The sequence below is a fragment of the Lepidochelys kempii genome, chromosome 6 (assembly GCF_965140285.1).
Source record: "Lepidochelys kempii isolate rLepKem1 chromosome 6, rLepKem1.hap1, whole genome shotgun sequence".
NCBI lineage: Eukaryota > Metazoa > Chordata > Testudines > Cheloniidae > Lepidochelys > Lepidochelys kempii.
The window spans coordinates 124,004,766-124,027,579 of record NC_136385.1 but is presented as its reverse complement, the minus strand read 5'-3'; the positions used below and the strand labels follow the sequence as shown (position 1 = coordinate 124,027,579).

The following is a 22,814-nucleotide window of genomic DNA, read 5'->3' as shown; positions in this document are numbered from 1 at the left end:
TATTACTCTTTCATGCCCGCAGTGTTAAAAATATGAGACACAGGCCAGTTTTGTGACTCACTGGGCTCAGATCTTCTTTTCCCTGTTCACAGGGACCAAGAGTATTAAGGACATCACTTATCTAACTCCCAAAGCGTCACAAACAGAGCTACAAAGGGTGCTTATATCAGGCTGCCCAGGCTGAGAATAGTCAGGGCGCTGTGAGACGTGTAAAAGGAGCAGCAAGAGATTATATCTAGCGAGAAAAATAAGGTTTATCCAGGAGCAGGTTCATTCTGCATTCCTTGCTGCCGTGCCCTAGACTTCATGGCCCCGTTCCTTCTGCCTAGGTGAGTTATAATCTGAGAAGTTGGAGGGGAAGGGGTTTTGTCATAGAGCGCAAGATGATCGTGCAGTGGGTGATATGCCTGGAGTCCAAAGGATGAAACGCAGTGCTGTAGGCAGCGAGGTTGAATTTCACTTTAATTATTTTTTAGGTTTGATCCATCTTCCTGGGAAGCTGTAGCAAATGAAGAGATGTGGCAAGCCAGGTGAGGTTCCCTTCACTTTCCAGCAACCCACGGCTAATGGTTTCAATTTGTTGCCGTGAAACGCATGTCAAAGTGGGTGCTGTAATAACGGGTGTTGCTTTGCCGCGAAGTGAAGTATTTCCCCCTCAGAAAAAAATAAATGTCTAGAGGAAGACTTGCTTATAAGGAAAATTCCCTTCATCCTGTGGATTGTACATCAGCTTGATGAAATGGTTAGAACTGAGTGAATTCTGTTGCGGGGTCCTGCAGAAATGTGGATTTTGCTGTAAATGTCTCGATGAAGGAGAGGATAGTTTGGAGATAGAGTGAGGAAATATATTTGTGTCAAATGTAAATCACAGCAGACTTTCAAGTGGAGGAGAGGTGGGCTTTCATATACAATTATAAGGGGATTTCGTGGTTGCATCTTCCATAAGATAATATTGAAGGTTTTGCCTATTAATGTGAAGTGATCTAGTTGTATTTAAAAATTATTATAATTGTCGTGATGGAGTTTATTCTGTTTTCTAGGATGAAAACAGCCTTCTTTATTTTTGACCTTGCAGAAACTGCTAGCGTGTCTGCAGATATAAAATCCCAACTTTATACATTTGCGTACAACGTAGGTAACTTTTTGTCACCTTTTTTTTTCCTTTTGTTGTTGTTGTCGGCGAGCTATCTCTAGTGCTGTGTTAGTGCCCAGGGCACATACACATAGCTAGATAGCATGAGTGCTGGATGTGTTCTTGTTCATCCAATCCAAGTATATAGCAAATTAAAAGGGGATTGTTCAGAGATTTTATCCATTCCTGTTTCCCGCTTTAAAGGCCTGCCCCCAAACAATTGCAGCAGCATGTCTGGATGGTCATTCAGTTAGCAAATAAAGGTGACGCTCAAAACATCTTCTCTCTAGCTAGCACCTTGTTTTGTCGCATTATGTACTCCTAACCCATGCCAATTGAGCACTGAAGTTCCCTGTGCACACTAGTCCCCATGTCTATGCACAGCTGTGCCAGCATATATAAAATTCTAAAATCTTCGTTCTGGAAATAAGTTGTGCTGTACTTCACACCACTAGAAATATTAGCTGTGACCTCATCAGTGGCTCATTGGTAGTACCTTATTGGTAACGGTATTAAGTGATGCACATTCGCAAAACTAATAATCTCCGTTGGTAGAGATGAGGAACGTCTTAACCCAAGAGATGAACTATTAATAGTTTTCTTTAAATTGTTCCTTGCTGTGTAACATTTTAGAGTTTGAGTCGTCCCCTTGTCAGGCAGATTCCTAAGCATGTGCCTAACTTTGGAGCATGTGAATGGTCCCATTGAAGTCAATGGACTGCTTAAGTCCTGTTTAAGATGTCCTGACCTTCTGAACTATTGGTAAATGTCTTTCCATGCATTACAGCTGAATCTTTTTTCCATAGTGTAACAACTCTCTCAGGGAAATATATTATGTCAGGGGATGGGGTTATATCATTCATTTGCAGCATTCTAAAGAAAACATAGCAGTTCTAGTAAATGACATATTTTTGCCACCCAATGATATTCCAACTCATACTTCTCTGCATTACTACTAGATTGATTTCACAGACATGCCATTCTAGATTGTGGCCATCAAAATGATGTTGATCTTGTCTGTTTTCTTAACACTATAAAATTCTGAAAAAGCCACTAGAGAGAGAAATGTGTGTGCACTTCATATTTTATTTATTTTTACAGTCGTACAAGGAAATCATCAATTCACACAAAAAACATCCAGTCAATTGGCATAAAAACTATGCAATAGCTTGCGAAAGGATGCTGCGTCTGCATAAGGTGGATGTGGACCCTGAAGTGTTGTTATCTGAAACTGTTAAACATTTCCTCCTCTATACGGCAAAAGCAGAGGATGATCCCCAACGAGCCGATATTTTGCAGGCTGTAAAACACCTGAAGAAAGAGCTGCAGGGGCTGAGAAAAATGAAAAAAGATCTGAAGCAGCTGGCTGTATAGAACCCGTTTGTGGACCTGCTTTCTGAAGTGTTAAAATTCTGAAGTCGGGAGGTAAAATTTAATCTGTTAGTTAACAACATGAGAAGGTTTTTTAAATACGACAGACGTGATAGCAGAAGGAAATCAAGTGGCCTCCTGGATGGAAATGTAGCACTGTTCTTTTTTTTAGTTGTCGCCAGATGAAGAGTTCTGGTAGCCAGCGCGCCCTTCACATTGATTTGTGTAGAAAAAAATTTGTTACCAAATTAAGCACTGTGTTTAAAAAAAAAAAAAAAAAAAGTGAGGAAATCCAAAATACTGTGCGTGCAGATACGTCCATTGATTTTATTTGATATGTATAATTACTTCATAAATATATGAAATTCATTTCCTACTAAAAGTTCTTTCTGTTGTAGAGTTTCAGCTGTGTAAAATATCTCTATTTTGTATATCTTTGTGCACAGTATTATACACTTCCATTAGAGAAAGAGTGCGTGTGGGTGTGTGTGGGTGTCTGGGATATAGGATCATTATTCATAGTGGGTGAAGCCATGATTGAGTTACACAAGTTATCCAGAAAGAGTGCTGGTAAAACCTTTACACCTCACTACTCTCTCACACATCCTGTAGATGTCACAGATGCTACAAAAAATAGTTTTAGGAATGTTTTAGAGCATTTTCTCTGAACTATTTTTCGTCTTTCCTATGGAGCCAAGTGAGTTGGTTACCATGAATCGAACTGTGTCAGGCTCAAGGGACCAATAAAATTGTCTAAAAATGACCTAAAATAGCTGGTCTGTATTTTATTTTGTTACTGATATTTATTCCTTTTTATTTGGTCTTTCAAGGGCTAAAACTGAGTGCTGGGCCCCCACTGGCAAGGTAGGAATTTTACCTTCCCAGTGATTATAATGTTCCCGTTTCTAGCCTTGCAGGCCCTTGAGATATTTTTAGATTTAGAGAAGCTGTCGCTGGCCCACAATGGAATCTTGGTGGAGGTAATTTTTGGGGAGAAAGAGGAAACATTTATGTGGCAGGTTGATATTTTTTTCTTCTTCTTTTCAATTACCACTGATCAAAGCTATTTTGAGGTTTGGAACCTTAGAAGAAGTGGAGATTGTATAGTGAGCAGAGTGCAGGAGAAATGGTCAAAGGTGCACTATATGTTTATCACATGGCTCTGCAATTTATTATATGGATTTCCGCCCCATATATATATATATCTGTCTGTGCATATGTGATTCTGGACTGTTACTCCACTTACGAACTCTGATATTTCTCAGATATTCTTCATGTGTTGGTCTGTGTTTTTAAATGTAACAGATTCATTCCATTCCATAAAGGCTTAAATGGACACTGAGTACTTAAAGATCACACTTCTGTCTGAAAGTTCTTACCCTCCAGTTGTTACGTTACAATATTAGAGAAAAATATTTTCCTCTCTTTCTTTCCATTTTGGTCACTGTGTACATTTGGCAGCACGTTTTGAATAGTCAGTTGCTCAATGTTTGAGGTGGGGGATTTGCAAACACTGAGAAGAATGGGAACATGTGGTTATAAAATCAGAAAAATTGCCAGCGTGACTCAGAGCTTGTCTACACGAAAACTTAGTTGTGAGCAAGTTGGGGTGCTAAATGCACTAAGCGCATGCACCAAGTGTCCGGGTGGACCCTGCTGCTGCGCACTAAAAATTTCCTTTGATCTGTGTTCCCTTTGTTCCGCATTGATCTACCTCACTTTGAAATGAGAGGTGGGAGCTTTTAGCATATGACAGACACTGAGTGCATGACGGGCTAGCGTGGGGTGGATTTACACCTCAGCTTGCCGTGAGCTAAGGCTTCATGTAGAAGTCCTCAGGTGTGCTTTTAACTCATTGTTTTGCAATTGACTAGATTTCAGGTTGATAGTACCCTTCCATTTTGTCAATTACTGTATAAGTAAAGCATTCATATAAAACTACAGTATATCATACATCCCTACATACCAGCCTTTTAAAATAAGCATTCTTCTCCCTTCTCTTGATCCGTCCTTCAGCACAATGGATGACATTAGAAACTCTGGTTTTTTGACTGCTTTTGTTCCCTATATTATTCACAATCCGTTCAGGCAAATATAGTTAGGCAATTTCTATCTTGATTTGATGCCCAGTCTTAGCTGTATAGCCCTGAAATAATTTGAAGCCTTTGTGGATTCTAATGCCTACTTGGGAAAAAGCAGAGCCACACAGACATTTAAACTGTGATCTGATTAAAATAAAGTGTCATCTCTATTTTAGTAAGTAGCAACGCAGACCAGAGAAGAATTCTCCCACAGATAAATACATTCCCTGGCTGGAAAATTATTGGAAATGTGGAGCTACTAAACAGCTATTTTAAGGGGTTGGGAGGGAATTTCCCTGGATTATCTACTCCCAATACATGTGTGCATGCATATGTAGGTAGATAGAAATAGATAGTGTGTGTATCTAGAGCTGAAAAATATCACTGATGTCAGACTGTGAAGGTAAAACTTCGGAAGCAACAGAAGTTTCAAGATTCCGTTTAATAAAACCATTTGGATTAGGTCTGCTGGTACTTTTACCCAAAGCAATTGTTCTGAGAACGTTGCAAAGCCTACATGCTAAATGGCAATGCTCAGAGAAGCTGGCAGAAGTTTAATTTTTATCGGCTCCTCTTAGGTGGCACCCTAAGTTTATCAAACAAGCAAAGCTGATAAAGTCTTCGTTAGTCTCAGTTGCATGAATCGGTTGCCAAGTAAACAGGATTTTGCATTTTCCTAATTACTTTCATATGTGTGTTTTACCTCTATTTGTTCTCTTGCAGAACTGGTTCTAATAATTAGCCAGACTCCTGCTGCCTAAATGTAAAAAAGGAGACTTCTGAGGGTTTCTCTTATAAATTCATTTCTGTTACAAGCATCTTTTATACATATTACTAAAGGGAGCGCACTAAGAAATGCAAATAATAGTTCTTTATTTTATTATGACAGTTAATTAATAGCAACCTGTTTTAATGAATAAAGTCACTCAAAGTCCTTCAGCACTTCCTAAGTAGAGGCCAGAATCTGTAGGGATTCTTTTCCCCCCAATTGTATAGCTCCTAGACTCCAAGCACTATATAGGCCTCTGTATAGAAATGCTCACTAATGAAGAGGGAGGGCTAGAAGCTTGTCTGCATTCAAAGATCACTGGTGAGTCATTCAGCAAGAAAAGGCCCCTTACTAGGAATAGTCACAGTTCCGTGGCATTGTACTAGCAAAAGGGTCTGATCAAAGGTCTCCTGTGGAGCTTGCATGGTTCCTTTTCAGACTACGACCATAATTAAAACCACTAATTCTCTTTTAAAATGCTGCAGGATGCCATGTAGGCATCTGTCTGGAGTGTCCTTTGTGATGTCATAAGCTGTTAAGGACCAGTGCCGAGGGCTTTTGAGTGAAATGCCAGTCATGAAGGTGCTTCAAGACAAGGGTGCCTCTAAAGGCTTGACAGGGCCTTGACTACACAATTCGAGCTGAATTTGCCCCTTGTCAGCTGCCAGTAAATAAATCTCAAAGGGGGAAAAGCTGAAGTTTCATTACCTGATCCGTGGGGCTTTGTTGGTTTTGGCATCACACAGGGGAAGCTCTTGCCCCTCCATTCTCTGGATTTGAAGATGTCCATTGGAGCCTGCAGAGTCTGGGTAGGGTTCAGAGCGGAACCTTTTGAAGAGTGTCAATAGTTGTAACAGTTCAGCTGTTAGGAAGACAAATAAATGGAGGAGCTCATTAATCCCTTTTTGGCTCTCGGTGCCTTTTGCCCTTTTATCACAGCCTTATTAGGCTCCTGCTCATCTTGAACCAGAAAAAATGAATTGAAGTTGTTGAGTCCTAATTGGCAAAGACTTTTAATCATGGGCCAAGAAATTTCACTGACTTGAAAGTAACTTCTCCACAGGGAGGAACCAAAAAATGCTTGGTTTACTTTAAAACAAAACCAGACCTGTTAGGGTTCAGTGCAGTGTAAAACGTTAAGCAAGTACTTGGTAAATGGGCGTGTCTGTGCTTACACGATGTACAGTCACTGCTTATAAAATAATCATGGTGCCAGAATCCTAACAGAGGGATATTCTGTTCTGAAATTGACTTGGATTTTGGGTGTCTGCATTATCATTAAATAGCCATGAATGCAATATAAGCATCTATCCACTCAAAACAGCGCACGTCCATGGCCAGGGAATTGTTTTATATGGTGGAAAAGTTGATATCAATCATTTGCAATCATTTATACAGGACATGAAGTGTAATGATACCGCATAGTTTCCATATGCCCAGTGATGATTTTGATCTTGGGATATTGCCCCGTATCTAACAACTGTGATATCTCATTAAACCAGTGGCTCTCCACCTTTCCAGACTACTGTATCCCTTTCAGGAGTCTGGTTTGTCTTGTGTAGCCCCAAGTATCACCTGACTTAAAAACGACTTGCTTACAAAATCAGACATAAAAATACAAGTGTCACAGCAAACTATTACTGAAAAACTGCCGACTTTCTCATTTTTACCATATAATTATAAAATAAATCAATGGGAATACAAATATTGCACTTACATCTCAGTGTATGGTATACAGAGCAGTATAGACAAGTCGTTGTCTATATGAAATTTTAGTTTGTACTGACTTCGCTAGTTCTTTTTACGTAGCCTGTTGTAAAACTAGGCAAATATCTAGAGGAGTTGTTGCACCCCCGGTAGATCTCTGCATACCCCTCTGCATACCCCACTGCACTAAACAAATAAAAAGGGTTAGAATCAACCAATCCATAACTGTAGGCACTTAGGTGTTTTACTGTAAACTAATATTTTGTTTAAACAGAGATTGTGTTAAATACAGAATTAATTTAGGTGTGTTTTCCTCCCTCCACAAGTCAAACAGAAAATAACTGTTTCCGTGTTTCAGATACTTTTATATTTATACTAAAAATGTCTCATGGTCCAGCACAGCCTGAAAAACATCAGGGTCATGCATTATGGCACAAAACCCTTTCTCTGGTTTTCAGGACTTAACTTGTGTGTTTTGGAAATTTACCAGACTAGGCTTCAGCCTTAAGGATGGTATTTACAAGCTTAGATCTGAACAAAAAAGTCCTGATGAGTTGCTGGCTTGCTTTAAGACATCTGGTTAACTGCAGCACCCACTAAGAGATGCCGGGGGAGGATTGTCCGTATTGCTCATCCTGACACTTGTCACAAATGCAAAACAGCTCTAAAGCCTGTACTCACAAATGAATGAGTCATGTTTCCAGGGAATTCTGGGAACATTTAAAGGACAAGATCTTGGCACATCATTACATGAGCAAACATGCAGCTAAAGCTTCTGCAGTGATCATGATATCAAATGAAGACATCATTGTCAGTACCCTCTAAAAGTCTGTTTAATTTGGATCTGCATGGCAAGTCTAATTCAAGCACCAATCATAGAGCGATGTTCCTACCTGGAGATAGTCTGAGGTGTATATAAGCTAAGAGTTTTCCACAAGAAATGTGTCTTTGCAATTCTGTAGTAAGATTTTTTATTTTTTAATTTCTAATCCCTGTATAATAAACCAGCGTATAATCTTGGGGCAAGATTTATTGATGTAAAAGAATTACTGAATGGTGACTGTTTGCAAGTTTCAGACTCCACCCCGTGAATGCAGATCTGGAGAGTTTACTACTCTCAAAGCTCCATATTCATGGCAAGTCAGTGGCGTTACAGACTTTTAAAGTTGGCATCCAGTCTGACTGGTGTCCGTATATGTCATAAATAATTTAAAACGAAATTAGTGTGAATTGCAAGACCTAATTTTCTGCAATCAGCCATTTGGTTAAAGTTGAGTTACTAAGATTCAAAGAGAATGAAAAACAATACACAAATCCAAACAACCTTCTCACAGTATGGTCTCTCTTTATAAAGCCTATGAATGCTCTTAAATATGCCACAAGATACTTAGGGGTGAAGCACGAGAACGCTGCAGATCAAATGTATGAACGACCTGCTAAACTTTGAGAACCTTGAAAACAAACAAATAAATAAATAAAAGAGAAGCAACCCTCCCCCCCCCACCACACCTGTAACCTTTTTTGATACATTTCGTATTTTTTGTATGTTTTTTTTTTTAACTTTGGACTTTGATTCAGGAGCTCATGCCTTAATGTAAAAGCGCTTTACAATTGATGTCTGAGGAAAAGGTAGCCCCTTTACTGTTCATAGCTACTCCCGAAAGGATGTCTTAGTATGTCTTGACTTTTTTGTTACATGCAAAAACTTGACATTTCAGTTAAAACTTGTTAAAAAATGAGAGAGACCGAAGATGAAGAGAAGGATCTGCCTCAGTTTACATCAGCTGAGGTTGTGGTTCAGATGTGTTCTATTGGTGGTTTTTAATGCCAGATAATCTTGTTTCCCTAATATAACACAGGGCTTATCTTGAAGTTTTGCTTTTTGTATTGCTACTAAATTGTCTGATGTATAGATATGAATATATTGATCATCAGTGAATCTGTGATTCATAACACCTTCATCTACTCTCATGTTTCGCCCACATATGTTTTTGCATGGGGAGGAATAAGATGATTGGTGGGGTTGAGGAACATAAAGGTCATCCCAGATATTATGATGTAGGCTTGTGATGTTACTTCATTTTAAAACACAGGAGAAATAAGCTAATTCATAAAACATTTTTATATGGAATTAGTTCTTGCCAGCATGCAGAAAAACACTTTGCAGACAGATGTAAAGATGCGGTTCAGAAGCAGGGAAAATGTATTTTAAAAACCATACATTCATAAACTGATTTTCTTGGAAACTGATCAGTTGCATTACCATGATTAGTCAATTCCACACCTAAACTCTTTTGAAGAATTCCGTTTGGTTTTGGTAGGAAAAGCCCATTTTTACAGTTGAGACAGTTTGAAACACCAGTAATTCTGGTTTTAAATAAAGAGATTATTTCAGAAAATACAGGCATGCATCTCTCCCTTTTGTGAGAGACTTTAGAATGTGGGCTTTAAGATTAGAACAGTACATTACAGTGGTATGTTGGGATGATTGGAATTGTTCAGGGGTTTGTTTGTTTTTTTTCCTAAGATTTGCTTTGAAACTTTTCATTATGCATTTACATGTTCTTTTCTTCAGTTGTTGTCATTACTTCTCTCTCTGAGTGTTTCCTATTTAGACTTCATATTATGTAAAAAATCAACTGGTTAAAGTTTAACCTCAGTTGTTTGTTTTTCTGCCAGGAAAACTACAGTACAATAACCGCTGTGCCGATCTGACAAATTTGTATAGTAAATTTGAGTCTGTGACAATACGTGGCTTTAGAATATTTTCCTTAAAAAACACTAAAGTAGTATCCAATGTCTAGCAAGATTATTACATCGGGGTAGGTAGTAGCCATAGTAAAGTAGATTTTAATTAAAATCCTTTTTTACTCCACTCATAATATGCTGTCTATGCATTAAAAGGTACTATGACTTTACCAAACTCCTAGATAATTCATTACCTAGCATTACTGGTGTAGATATTCACCTATCTGTTCTACTAGAATAGAAAACAAACTGCCTAATACTACTCATATTTACTATCTAAATACTGTTTATTGTGTACATGGTTCTCTCATCCCTCTCTGTTACACCTGATGATGTCACCATAGTAATGAATCTTTCTGTTTTAGGATTCTGCTAATCTAACCTTGTTTGGTCCTCTGGTTCCTGTCCTCTGCAACATGCAAGAGAGCGAGCTACTGTAATGTTCCAATCCTGGAAATGCTGATGCTCACAATTAACCTTACTCAAATGAGTAAGTTCCATTGACATCAGGGAACTACTCACATGAGTAAAGTTAAACACTTGCATAAGTGCTTCCACATCAGAGCATTTGTCTTTGATAATGCATATAAAGGAAACATACTATTTAGAAACATCAGAACTCTGATCTGATGAAGTGAGCTGTAGCTCACGAAAGCTTATGCTCTAATAAATTGGTTAGTCTCTAAGGTGCCGCAAGTCCTCCTTTTCTTTGTGCGAATACAGACTAACACGGCTGTTACTCTGAAACCTATCAGAACTCTGGGGATTCTACTGTATCCTTGAGATTTTAATTTTTTTAAAATTACAGTTACATTGTTTAGTTCATTTTAATTCTTCGTGCAGCCACGGGTTGTTGAGAGACACTGTTTGGGAAGAGTGGGTGACCCTTAAATACCATAATTCTTTCCAAAGATGGTTTGGGATTTTGTGGTTTCATTAGCATTTGCGGATAAAAATATATTTAAATTGGCATTATGCTAAGTGATTATTCTTACAGGATGTGAAATTAAATAAATTTTGCACAGCATGAAATTAGTCCTGCCATGTACTGAGTTTGGTGGCAGATCTTTTGGTTTGGACAGTGAACAAGGCCGGATGGCAAAGAAACAAAACAGGGCGGGAGGAAAAACACTACCAAAGGTAAGTCCTTGTAGCAAAAATATTTTTGGCTGGATCAAATATTAAACCTGCTACTACAGATTTCACGCTTTGCATTCTGAAAGCAGATGCAGAGAGATGATGCCAAAAATTAATAGGAATAATATTACTTGCCTTGTGTACTTTACCCAGCAGAGGGCACAACAGATAAGTACAGTATTGTGTGCATTTCTGACTTAGTAGAGTCAGACAAGACTTGTTTGTAATTGCTTTTGTAAAAATATGTAGCTGCATGCTTGTGTGCTTATTTACATTTTGGAATGTGATTCAGAATATAGGGTTTAGATTTATAACTTTGTTTTGATCTATCAATGCATAGGAGACTTTCGTTTGTTGCAAGCTTTATGTTTACAAATCCACCATGTTAAATTGCTGGATTTAATCATTAAAGTACAGTGAATTATTGCAATTTTTGTTGGTTATTTTTTAAATATAATTCAAACTTTCAAAGCCTTAGTAGGAAAAATCTCCCAAGGTCTTTTTTTCTTTTTTTAATTGACTTTTTAGAAAGTGTAAATGAAAATTTCAATAAATATTAAAAGGTTAGGAGATGGGGAGAATGCAGAAAAAGGAGTATGTCACATTTTATTCAGGAAAAAGTGTGTTGTTTTGTATATATTTATATATGTGTGTGTGTATATATGTATATGTATAAAATAACAAGATGCTCAATAAATATTGGAAAAAAGTAAATCGTTGCAATTCCAAAATCAAATACTATGCTATAAAGAATGGCTGAGCTATTTATATTTGAATTAGAAAAGAAATGAGAAAATGCTCTAAGGAAAAAAGAATTTTAAGGGTTTAAAAAACACAAGTGTGTGATAGTATTAAATTAAAGCCTCAATAAACATGGAAAGAAAATGTTTAAATATTTGTCGTCTTCACTAGTTTAAAAATAGAAATTTTCCTTAAATATAGTACTTTATTATATTCAGTAAATAGTATTAACTGAAGAGAAATGTAGTCTTCTGAATAACTAAACTCTACAACTCATAGTTTTCATGAAGTAAATTATATAGTGTAGCATACAGTAAATATGTACTCCATAGTAAAATGTCATTTGGAGATCCTGGTTCTTAAAAACACGAACAATGATGTCCAGTGCCCCCTAACTATCTCACAAATGAAGAAGTGATCAGAAGGGGGAAAAGATATGAAAACAACGACATCCTCTAACAAGCCAAATTAACACACATGAAGTCCTTTTTGTAACTGCAAAGCTTGCGGGGGTTTTGCTAAAGGTAGAGCTCACCTTAGCAATCTTCTCAAAAAGACGCTGAAAGTACATGCTCCCTACCGGTTCCTCTAGATATAAAATGAAAGAATCGTTGGAGCAAATGAACATTCCATGTAAACAAGCTTAGCACTGGACTTGCATAGCAAAAATCTGTTTTCATGTTTTAGTCTCTTTTGTTTTAGATTTATTTAAATCAATGCTTTCCAATTATGGGGTTGTTTTTGGGGGGAGGGGTTGCAATTTTCCAATGTGTCTGAGTTAAATAAGACTCTTAAAGTATCTCTGCAGAGTGGTTTAAAAACTGAAGAATCTGAGAGATTGTAAATCTGTGTTTTAAAAATAAAAAAAGTCAAATGAGAGCCGGTTGGAGCTTCTAATACTGAGCTGATTAAGAGCAGTGGTTATATAAAGAGCAGCCAGAGTCCATATTGTAAGTAAGTATTATTGCATCCATGAGAAATACAGCTCTAAAGCTTTTAAGGGTTGGTGTGGCTTATTGGGGTTTTTTTTAGTGAATTAAGTGCTGATGAAAGATGCTAGATTGCCAGCTTTGAACACTCCATTCCTCTATTTAGCCCCAGAACCTACCTATGCACCAGAACTGTGCAGTTCTAGCCAGCAGGTACTGGATTCAGCCTAAGGCGAGTCGGGAAAAGGAGGCTTGGGTGTTCACACCTGACCACAGACTAACTTTGAAAGAGGATTCATGTGGATATGCGAGTCCTGAGATAAAATGAATTTAGGAGCCATGTTACTAGCAAGGAGGAATTGTGACTCTGCTTGGAGTTGGAAACCCTTTGTGCTGGTGATGCACGGGTCCATGCAGAAGGTGACTGTGGTGTGTTGACTTGGGGTGGGATGGGTTTCATGATCACCATGGGATAGACCTGCGTGGTTTCTGTCTCACGTAGGTGGGCACATGCTAAGGCTTGGCGTTGGTGTGTGAAGGTGGATATGCAGCCTGCTGGGACAGCACAGGCCTCTTCTGTCCACAGCCAGGTATACAGTGGGCCCTAGAAACCCCTTCTCTTGTAATGTCACCATGCTCCTTTGCTTTGGCTGAGTTTCATTCAACGCGTCAGGAGTTTCCAGAAGCATGTTCTGAATAAGCTTTTCCCTCAGCTGCCTGCAAGATGTCCTCCCCTCCTTTCTGGGGAATGCCTGAACCCATTATAAGTAGACATTGTTCATGCTTCCCTTCATAAGAGCAAGCTGTTTACCCTCCTAAAGCAAATGGTGGTGAGATTCTTGTTCAGGAAAACTTCTCTTGTTAACCTTGCCAATTTCCTGATGTCTCAGCTTTCTCCTTTTTGTAGCAGATTAGTGGGGAAGGTCTAGCATTAGACCTTGGCTCATTGTGGAGAATGCACTTATTTCTTGGGCTGCCAGTCTTCTGGGGATGAACAGAGTTCAGACCTCCTTGCTCATATTATTAGGTCTTTCTGTGACATGTGACATATTTGATTATGAAGCACTCACTCTTTACTCATCCACAGGACCTGGCAGGGATGAATGGGCTGGGTTTACAGTGGTGCCATTTATTCTTTTTGGGGAGGACTGAAAGAGCTTCATTGGGTAATTTCTCCCAACTCCCTAAGATTCGCATATGCAGTGCTACCTTCTGTTTAATGTGTATGTGAAGCCGAAGTAGGAGGCTGAGAGTTGCTCTGGGTTACAGTTGCAGAATATACTCAGATACCATGGTGATAAGTGTGGTGTCTATACCTAGATATGCTGATGATTCTCACCTCCACCTGGATTCTAAGGTCACCTTGCCAGGCATGGGAGGAAAGTTATGGTTCTGAATGAAAGCCAGATGGCATACATTCTGTAAGAGCAAGATGGGCAAGGAAAAACTTCTGAATTGCTTGGGTCCTGGCTGTCCAAAAAGTGACTTCTGTTACTGTACCTTCTGATCCCACCAGAAAGCTCTTTGTGCCTCCTCCCACTTTGGAGCCCCGAGTGAAGGAAGACACCACATTTGTGGAGGACATCTCTGGACCCTGGAGTTATCTGCCTTTTGTGCTTTCTCACGGTTCAAGTGTGAAGGCATTTAGGATGCAGTTCACGTAGGTTTTTTCCTTTAAATGTAGGCTTGTATTGAAGTCCTATCGTATGCTTTTGTTCACTCTGGCTTTTCCTTAAATTGGTCACGTTGCCAAAGGGTTTTTAGCTCATCAAGCCTGAATAGAGAGGGTAGAAGCTGGGAGTGGATTTGATCTGAATGCACTGTTCTCGACAGTAGTTAGCTGCATAGTCCGTAATGCACCCGGAGATCATAGCGATGAGGCCAATATAAACAAACAGCTGGTACAACATGGGCAATAGTTGTGTAACTTGCACCACCCTGCCACGCAACCTGCTGCTTTGAACGTGACTATATCTAGGGCTCAGGCCTTTGTGTCTGCTCAGTCCTTGGCCTCTCTAATGAGTGTGCTGACAGGGATGGGGTGGTGGGGCAAGGCTGTGATGTTGTTCCCTGTCCAGTAGGAAATGGACTGTGAACTCAAACTCATTACACGCAGGTCACCATGAGTTGGCAACAGCTTTCGGTCACTACTAAACAAGGCTGGATTGAACCTATCAGGCAGAGGTGAAAGCTGCATATCCAGTCTCAATCCCTTCCTGTGAGCAGCACTGCGTTTACAGTGGCGCCGTGGCACCAGACCCACACGTGGAAGGGGCCCATAATGACGACATGGGGGCCCCCAAAGAACTAATCCTGCCCTGGCCACAGGCCGACTGCAACTTCCCAGTGGGGCTGAAACACTCAGCAGCCCAGGAAGTGCAATGCACAGGGTGCAGCCGGAACTGGGTGTTGCGGTTTGTGCTGGGAGGTGTAATTCATGCACCGCTGCGCTCTGCTGGGGCCCTAGGACCTGCGCTGCCAGCTGTACGACTAGTCCCACGATGTCCCATGCCATGCTGCGAGCTGCCCCAGTTGAAGCAGGCAGAGCGGACCAAAAAAACCCCAAGCGAGGAAACAGTGCAGGGGGCAGGTTCCTGGTAGGGATGTAAAAGTGTAACCGGTTAACTGATAAGCATCACTCTTCTCGCTTTGGGCTTGCCAGTTAACGATTATACCCTGCTGCTGGCCGAAGCCCAGAACCCGCAGGGCCGGCGGCTGGGGTGGTGGCAGCGGGCGGTGGAGTCGGCAGCGGGCGGTAGAGTCCCCAGTGGCGAGGGCTGGGATCCCGGGGCGCGAGGGCTGGCAGGGGAGCCCTGCATAAAACATGGGGGTGCTGCAGCACCCCCCCGCCCAGTTAAATGTTGAACCGTGTAACTGATACAATTTTAATCAGTTACACAGTTACTTTTTTTATTTACATCCCTAGTTCCCCGCGCTGATCCTGCCACACCCTCCTCTCCCATGGGGCACGGGGTGAGGGTTCCTGGCTCAGTCCCACCCCCATCCCTGAGTCGCCCCACTCTCCTGGGGTGAAGGGGAGCTGGGGGAAGCAGAGGTGCTGTGCCTCCTGCCATGCGGACCCCGGCGACCCTGATGACCAGCCGTGGGCTCCTGGACACCGTCTCAACCCTGCACCTTTGCGCCGAGAGGTGGGGGGGAGTCTTTATTTGTGGTGCCTGGGGGCCGGGGCACAGTGACAGCTGGGATGGGTGGGGCTGGCTGCTGTGTCCCCTGCCAGTGGGAATGCCCAGAAACTGCGCCCCACACTCTGGGGAGCGAAGGGGGTAGAGCACAGGGGGGAAGGGGCAGTTGTGGGGTGAGTCCGGGTGCAATGGGGCAGCTGGCGGTGACTCTGTGGGGAGGAGGGACAGGAGAAGCGGAGTGTGAAGGTGGGGATTGGGTGTGGGTGGGCAGAGGGAGGTAGGGAGGGAAGAGTCTGAATTGAAGGTGGGGGTTGGGTGTGGAGGGCAGAGGGAGGGAAGAGTCCAGGTTGAAGATGGGGGTTGGTTCTGGGGGGGCGGGGGGCCCAGTAGAAGTGAGGGAGGTGACAGTTCTAAGGTGAAAGTGGGGGATGGGCAGTAGCAGGGAGGTTGAGGAGAGTCCTTGTGTGAAGGGGGAGGTTAATTGTGTGGGGGGAATAGTAAGGGGGTGGGGAGAGGAGAGCCCAGTTATGAAGGTTGGGGTACGGGCTTAAGAATGGATTGTGTAGCCTTGGTGGTAAAATGTGTGTGTGTGTGTGTCTCAATGGCCCTTTCTCCCTGCAAAAGATGGGCACCAGCAATTTTCCTCCCCACACTCCACCCCCGTAATTTTACTGATTCACTTGAAGTCATGAGGGACAGTGAGGCAAAGTGAGAAATAGGCTGAAGAAACTAACTTTTTAAAAAGTTTTGTAAACATTATTGTACCAAACTCGAAAATCTAGCTTTCAAAAAATGTATTTACAAAACAACTTTGGGGGGAGGAGATGGTGGTGGGGAGATGCAGGTGCCACTCAACTGACTGCTACATCCGGGCTTAATATGGCCCATAAATGTGCTAATTAAGCACTTGTGTTCAGGGCCCCAAGCAGGTCCTCAGTGTTTACACAAAAAAGATAAAACTAACAAACAACCCCCTCCCACACAAGTAAACCAAATTCAAGAGTATTCTGGGTATACTGATGCTAGCCCAGTTTGTTCTCTATGGGCTGAGTGGACCTCTCAATCAAGCGTGGCTTCAAATATCTTACTTTGTTTCTGAATAAAAGTTTTCATCCCCACTCCAGCAGTACTGGGTTTACTATGGTGCCAATGGCACCGTCGTGCTGGGCCCACACTCAGAAGGGGCCCATAACAACTACATGGAGGCCCACAAATATGTTTGGTGCTGGGCCCGCAAAAGGTTAATCTGGCCCTGCCTGTGAGTTTGTGTTTGGCTGTTTCCCAGTTTCTCCTTAACATGGACTGAGGGTGTCGATTCTGTTGACAGAGCTGCCCTGTGGAAGGACCTCTGAGGCACTGGTGTTCCCAACATCCTCCTGAGGTTAATTCAAGATCTACATGTTGATTCAGAGGGATGGGTGTGATGAGGGACCCATAGGTCTGACAGGTTTTACAGAAGATCCAGGGTGAAGCAGGGCTGTTCTGCCGCACAATGGATTGGCTCCTTGACCATGTCTCCAGAAATGCTAGTATACTGTAACTGTAGGTTCAGCTACCAACCTGGATCATGCAGATGATGTCATCCTGTTTGGCCAGGACACAAACGACCTTAAAGATGCACTAGAGAGCTTCCAACGTGTGGCAGCTGCCCTTGGACTAAGGATTTCTTGGGCAAAAACAAATATCCAGAGTGTCAGTGCAAAAGTCGTGATACAAGACATCTGGGCTACCAGACAAATCATGTAAGTAATGCAAGATTTCATTTGTCTAGGCAGTAAATTGCCATTAAATGGACACATCCAGCCAGACATCCTAAGGAGAATCGGTTTAGCAGTCTCAGCCATGTAGGACCTGTATAGGGTCTGGAGACAAAAGAAGATGAAATTGTATATGAAAGCACGAATTTATCAAACCTGTGTATTTCCAGTCTTTTTATATGGATCTGAAACTCTGTGTTGCTTAAACAAGACATCAGGAGGCTGGAGGCATTTCAAGTGCATTGCCGGTGACGTCTGCTAGGCGTAAGGTGGTTTGATTTGATCAGTAATAGGGATGTATTATTAAGAACTGGCCTCAATCATAGAATATCAGGGTTGGAAGGGACCTCAGGAGGTCATCTAGTCCAACCCCCTGCTCAAAGCAGGACCAATCCCCAATTTTTGCCCCAGATCCCTAAATGGCCCCCTCAAGGATTGAGCTCACAACTGTTTAGCAGGCCAATGCTCAAACCACTGAGCTATCCCTCCCCGCAGTTTCCTTTTTCCACTCAAGAGGATTGAAGTCAATGTCGGTCACCACCGGCTGGCACTTTTTCGTCATACAGCCCATCTTGGACACAAAGTCCCTGCACAGTGAGCCCTGGAGATTAGATGTGAGGTCAGGAAGGGACACTGCCCAGTCATGGACTGGCAATGGTCACACGGCCATCCGCAATTAGCCTGGCTGCACCAGATCAGAAATAACTCTGTGGAGCTTTTACATGCCTGGAATAAAGACATACAATGTGGCCATGGGCGTTCGGTGCTGTCTAAGCATGTTGGTGGTGGTGATGAGGCTAAAGAAATTAGAAAATGTAAAAATCTGACCTTTGTCCCCTTACTAGCCCCTAGACCACTGCAAGCAAGTAAATTGGATTGCAGATGAAAATATTCTACCTCAGAGAATGGCACTGGGTGCTAACGACAAATGTCCTTGTCTGTAGCTACTGGGCACCTCAGCTATTCCCACCAAGTGACCCAAGCCCCTCCCAATTGTTCTTGGAAAGCCCCCCCTACCTGACCTCCTCATCTACCCCTCCTGACTTGAACCTGGGCTGGATGATGGAGACCCTTCCACAAACTCCAGACATGCCCCTCTCATGACCTCAAAACCCTCCAGTTCCAGGTATCATGCACTTGGAGGGTTAATGATTATGGCTCTGTACTGATCATTTCCAGGCTGTGATGAGTAACTCTTGGCTCCTTCTGGAAATGCTCTTCACAGTGTTTTGCTTTCATCGCATGGAAAATGGGCTGTGCAAATAGCCCTTCAGTTAGAGGTGAGAAGTAAATCAAGCCCTTCTATGTCCAAATTGCACTCCAAGGAGGAGAAAACCACTCCACTGCCAGACCTTTTTTCTTCCCAGCAACCCACCATAGGGAAACTTCTCCTTCCTAGCCCTCCAATGGGAACAATGTGAAAAAACCTTCTGCATCTGGAATTAAAGTTCTAAAACAATTACCAAATAATCTGTGGTTTTTAATTGTGTTGTGTGTACCAAGTGCAAAATGCCAATCTCTTAACCATACTTATCTTTAGGATGTGGATTAGAATGTCATAGACATAAATATCTCTGGACTTGTGCTAACAGTATGTTTTACTTAATTTCACTGGTAGAAGACAATATACAGCATCATCTGGTAAATTGCTTATTCCCCGGTCATGATAGTTGTATGGAAGAAAAGGTATAAGCCAGGGCAGCAGGGTTAGAGTCACAAAGCTACAGAGGATCAATTTAACCTGCACACCTTGATTATGTTGTAAAGTTCATGGTTTTTAACAGGAGACTAAGTGAAGCTGCCTAATTTCTATGAGTCAGATTCTCCACTGTTTTACGTCAAGCATTTGTACTCACGTTGATTGGGTGTAATGGCTACAGAATGGGGAGAATGAGACCCAGTAAGTTACACCTTTGTAGAGTCACTGTTGTTGTTTGATTGTCACGATTATTCATTATTTGTATTTCAGTAGCCCCCAGAGACTCTGGCCCCATAGTGCTAGGCGCTATACAAATATGTATGACATACTATACCTTAGAGGAGCATCTTGTAATCCCCATATTCCTTATCTGTATATAATTGTGATATTGCATATAAAGCAGGCCATGTGAGGTATCAGGGAAAAGGTTATGATTCGCTGAAAGTCACTGTTCTTTCTAAATATGTATATCTTTAATGCATATGAAAGTATGAGATTGTATTGTATGGTTACTGTGGAGTAACCATACAATACAATCTGGAGTACTGTGTCCAGTTTTGGGCCCCACACTACAAGAAGGATGTGGATAAATTGGAGAGAGTCCAGCGAAGGGCAACAAAAATTATTAGGGGTCTAGAACACATGACTTATGAGGAGAGGCTGAGGGAGCTGGGATTGTTTAGCCTGCAGAAGAGAAGAATGAGGGGGGATTTGATAGCTGCTTTCAACTACCTGAAAGGGGGTTCCAAAGAGGATGGCTCTAGACTGTTCTCAATGGTAGCAGATGACAGAACGAGGAGTAATGGTCTCAAGTTGCAGTGGGGGAGGTTTAGATTGGATATTAGGAAAAACTTTTTCACTAAGAGGGTGGTGAAACACTGGAATGCGTTACCTAGGGAGGTGGTAGAATCTCCTTCCTTAGAGGTTTTTAAGGTCAGGCTTGACAAAGCCCTGACTGGGATGATTTAACTGGGAATTGGTCCTGCTTCGAGCAGGGGGTTGGACTAGATGACCTTCAGGGGTCCCTTCCAACCCTGATGTTCTATGATTCTATGGTTGTCACTAAGACATGCTGTAAATTGGGGAATAAGCCAGATATTAGCTCCCCAGAGACAACAGCAAGGAAAGAACCAACGCCCGGGTGGGATGTCAAACAACCCATCAACAGCCATTGTCCAGCAAGGGAGCTATGATGCAATGACTCACCTGCATGAGGCCACACCAGGGGAATTGCTCAGCCTTGTCTGGACTTGTGTCAGCAATGCCCACCAGACATGCCTGGACTTGTGTTCTCCAAGCACATGGGACTAAGAATATAAAACAGAACACAGGGGGCCCATGCTTGGCCTTTCTCCTTCCCCCATTTATGCTGCAAGCAACAAGGACACTCTGAAGACTCCAACAGAAGGGACTGGCCCAGGTTTCAAGGGTGAAACCTGACCTGTGTACTATGAACTGAAATATCCACTGGGGTGAGAAAAATTGCTTAATCTAGATGTTGCCCAGTCGAATAGGGCTGAGAGTTTAGACTGCGTGCTTATGTTTTATTTTCTTTTGGTAATAAACTCTGACTTTTTGCCTATCACTTATCACAGAGGTGGGCAAACTATGGTCTGTGAGCCACATCCGGCCCACAGGACCGTCTTGCCCGGCCCCTGAGCTCCCAGCTGGGGAGGCTAGTCCCCGGCCCCTCCCCTGCTGTTCCCCTCCCCCGCAGCCTCAGCGCACTGCGCCATCAATGCTCTGGTCCACTGCTCCTTCCGGGCGGTGTGGCGGTGTGGCTGGCTCCGGCATGGTAAGGGAGCAGGGAGTCCCAGGGGGGCAGTCAGGGGAGAGGAAGCAGGGGGACGATTGGATGGGGCAGAGGTTCTGGGGGAGGGTGGTCAGGGAACAGGGGGGCTTGGATAGGCATGGAAGGGGGGCCTGTCAGGGGGTGGGGGTGTGGATAGGTGTCGGGGTAGTCAGGGGACAGGGAGAAGGGGCGTGGGGTAGGGGGTGGGGCCCCAGGGGGTGGTTAGGTGCAGGGGTCCTGGGAGGGGGAGGTCAGGGGACAAGGAGCAGGGGGGGTTGGATGGGTCGGGGTTTCTGAGGGGGGCAGTCAGGGGATGGGAAGTGGGAGGGGGAGGATAGGGGTTGGTGGCCTGGCTGTTTGGGGAGGCACAGCCTTCCTTACCCGGCCCTCCATATAGTTTTGCAACCCTGATGTGGCCCTTTGGCCAAAAAGTTTGACCACCCCTGACTTATAATCACTTAAAATCTATCTTTTGTAGTCAATAAATTTGTTTTACTGTTTATCTTTACCAGTTAGTTTGCCTGAAGTGTGTGGTAAATCTGCTCAGGTTTGCAAAGGCTGGTGTATGTCCACTTTCCATTGATGAAGTGGTGAACCAGTTAATAAATTTTCACTGCTCATCTTGATCAGTGCAAAATGGTATATTCCTGAGGTACTGTGCTGGGAGCTGGAGGGATTAGGCTGTTGCCTTTCTCTGTGTGATTCACGAGTGGCTCTGGGAGCATTCATGCAATCTAGCTGGGTGTGGGGCTCCACATGCTGTTTTGCTGAGTGATAACAGGGCCTGGAGGGGTTTGCTGCTTGTCACTAGCAAAGCATTGTGAGAGAGAGCCCAGGCTGGAGAGAGTTAAGGGGGCACAGTGGTCCCACGGTCCCAGGCTGCACCCTGGGGATCCCATGACTATATGTAACAAAGAGATGGTCCCTGCCCCAAAGAGTTTACAGTCTATGTATACGATTAGAAGCAACAAGTGAGTACAGAAGGACAGACAAGGGGGAGAAAAGGGCAACAATGAGATGAAAGTGATCTGCGTGAGTGGTCATAGCAGACCAGCTGCATAGCCATTGCCGAGTTTGTTTGTAGGTATCATGGCAGAAGAGAGAGCCAGGAGGACAGTGTGGTGGATTTATATAGGAAGGTCCTTCCATGTATAAGGGGCACATTGGGAAAAAAAACCACAACAGTGGTTGTAGGAGAATTTGGCAAATGAACAATCCAGGTCTGCATCATTTTCAGAGGGGTGATGGGAGTCCATGTCTCAACACTGTATAAGAGATGTTGGGTAGAGTGGGGATGGGTCCTGAAGGGCCTTGGAGATGAAGACAAGTAGTTGCTGGGGAGAAGAAACACAATCCTTGTGGGGCATCCACCGTCAATCCCTCTGATTGCACTGTTTTGCTGAGATAGGAATGCCCACTTTGGGAGAGAGCCCTGCGAAACACTGGGGATGTGTTGGGTAAATGGCAGAATAACAGGGCTTGAAACATTGGTGGAGAATGTTCATACAAGAGTTTGTCCCACCAAGACGACAAAAGGTGAAATCCTAGTCTCAGCAACAGCTTCCATTGGCTTCAGTGGAGTCAAGATCTCACCCCAAGAATGAGCTGGGTCAAAAAGGGGACAACATTCCCCCCCCACCCCAAAAATTGTTACTTTTCATTGAAATTTTGGAAAATATTGAATAGCTCTAGCCAGGAGCAAATTTTATGTGCAGCCTTCATTCATCAGGGGCTTCTGGGAGCTCACAGGTCGCCATTTGTACTAAAATTTGCAACAAGTACCATTTTATAGCTAGATCGAAGATCTG

The 22,814-nt window shown here is 42.8% G+C and overlaps 1 protein-coding gene across 5 annotated transcripts in view; it reads left to right on the top strand.

Moving 5' to 3' along the window:
• The window catches only part of TMEM260 (transmembrane protein 260), an 87,048-nt gene that overhangs the window by 44,480 nt on the left and 19,754 nt on the right, over nucleotides 1-22,814 (top strand). For 4 of the 5 annotated variants that reach the window (XM_073350020.2, XM_073350023.2, XM_073350022.1 and 1 more), the window contains 3 exons: nucleotides 477-530; nucleotides 1,041-1,131; nucleotides 2,234-3,273. In XM_073350020.2, coding sequence (XP_073206121.2) covers nucleotides 477-530; nucleotides 1,041-1,131; nucleotides 2,234-2,506 — 418 coding nt within the window. In that variant the 3' untranslated portion in view covers nucleotides 2,507-3,273. Of the gene's footprint in view, nucleotides 1-476; nucleotides 531-1,040; nucleotides 1,132-2,233; nucleotides 3,274-22,814 lie in introns of those variants that run through there. The other variant, XR_012159604.2, reaches the window with a different exon arrangement.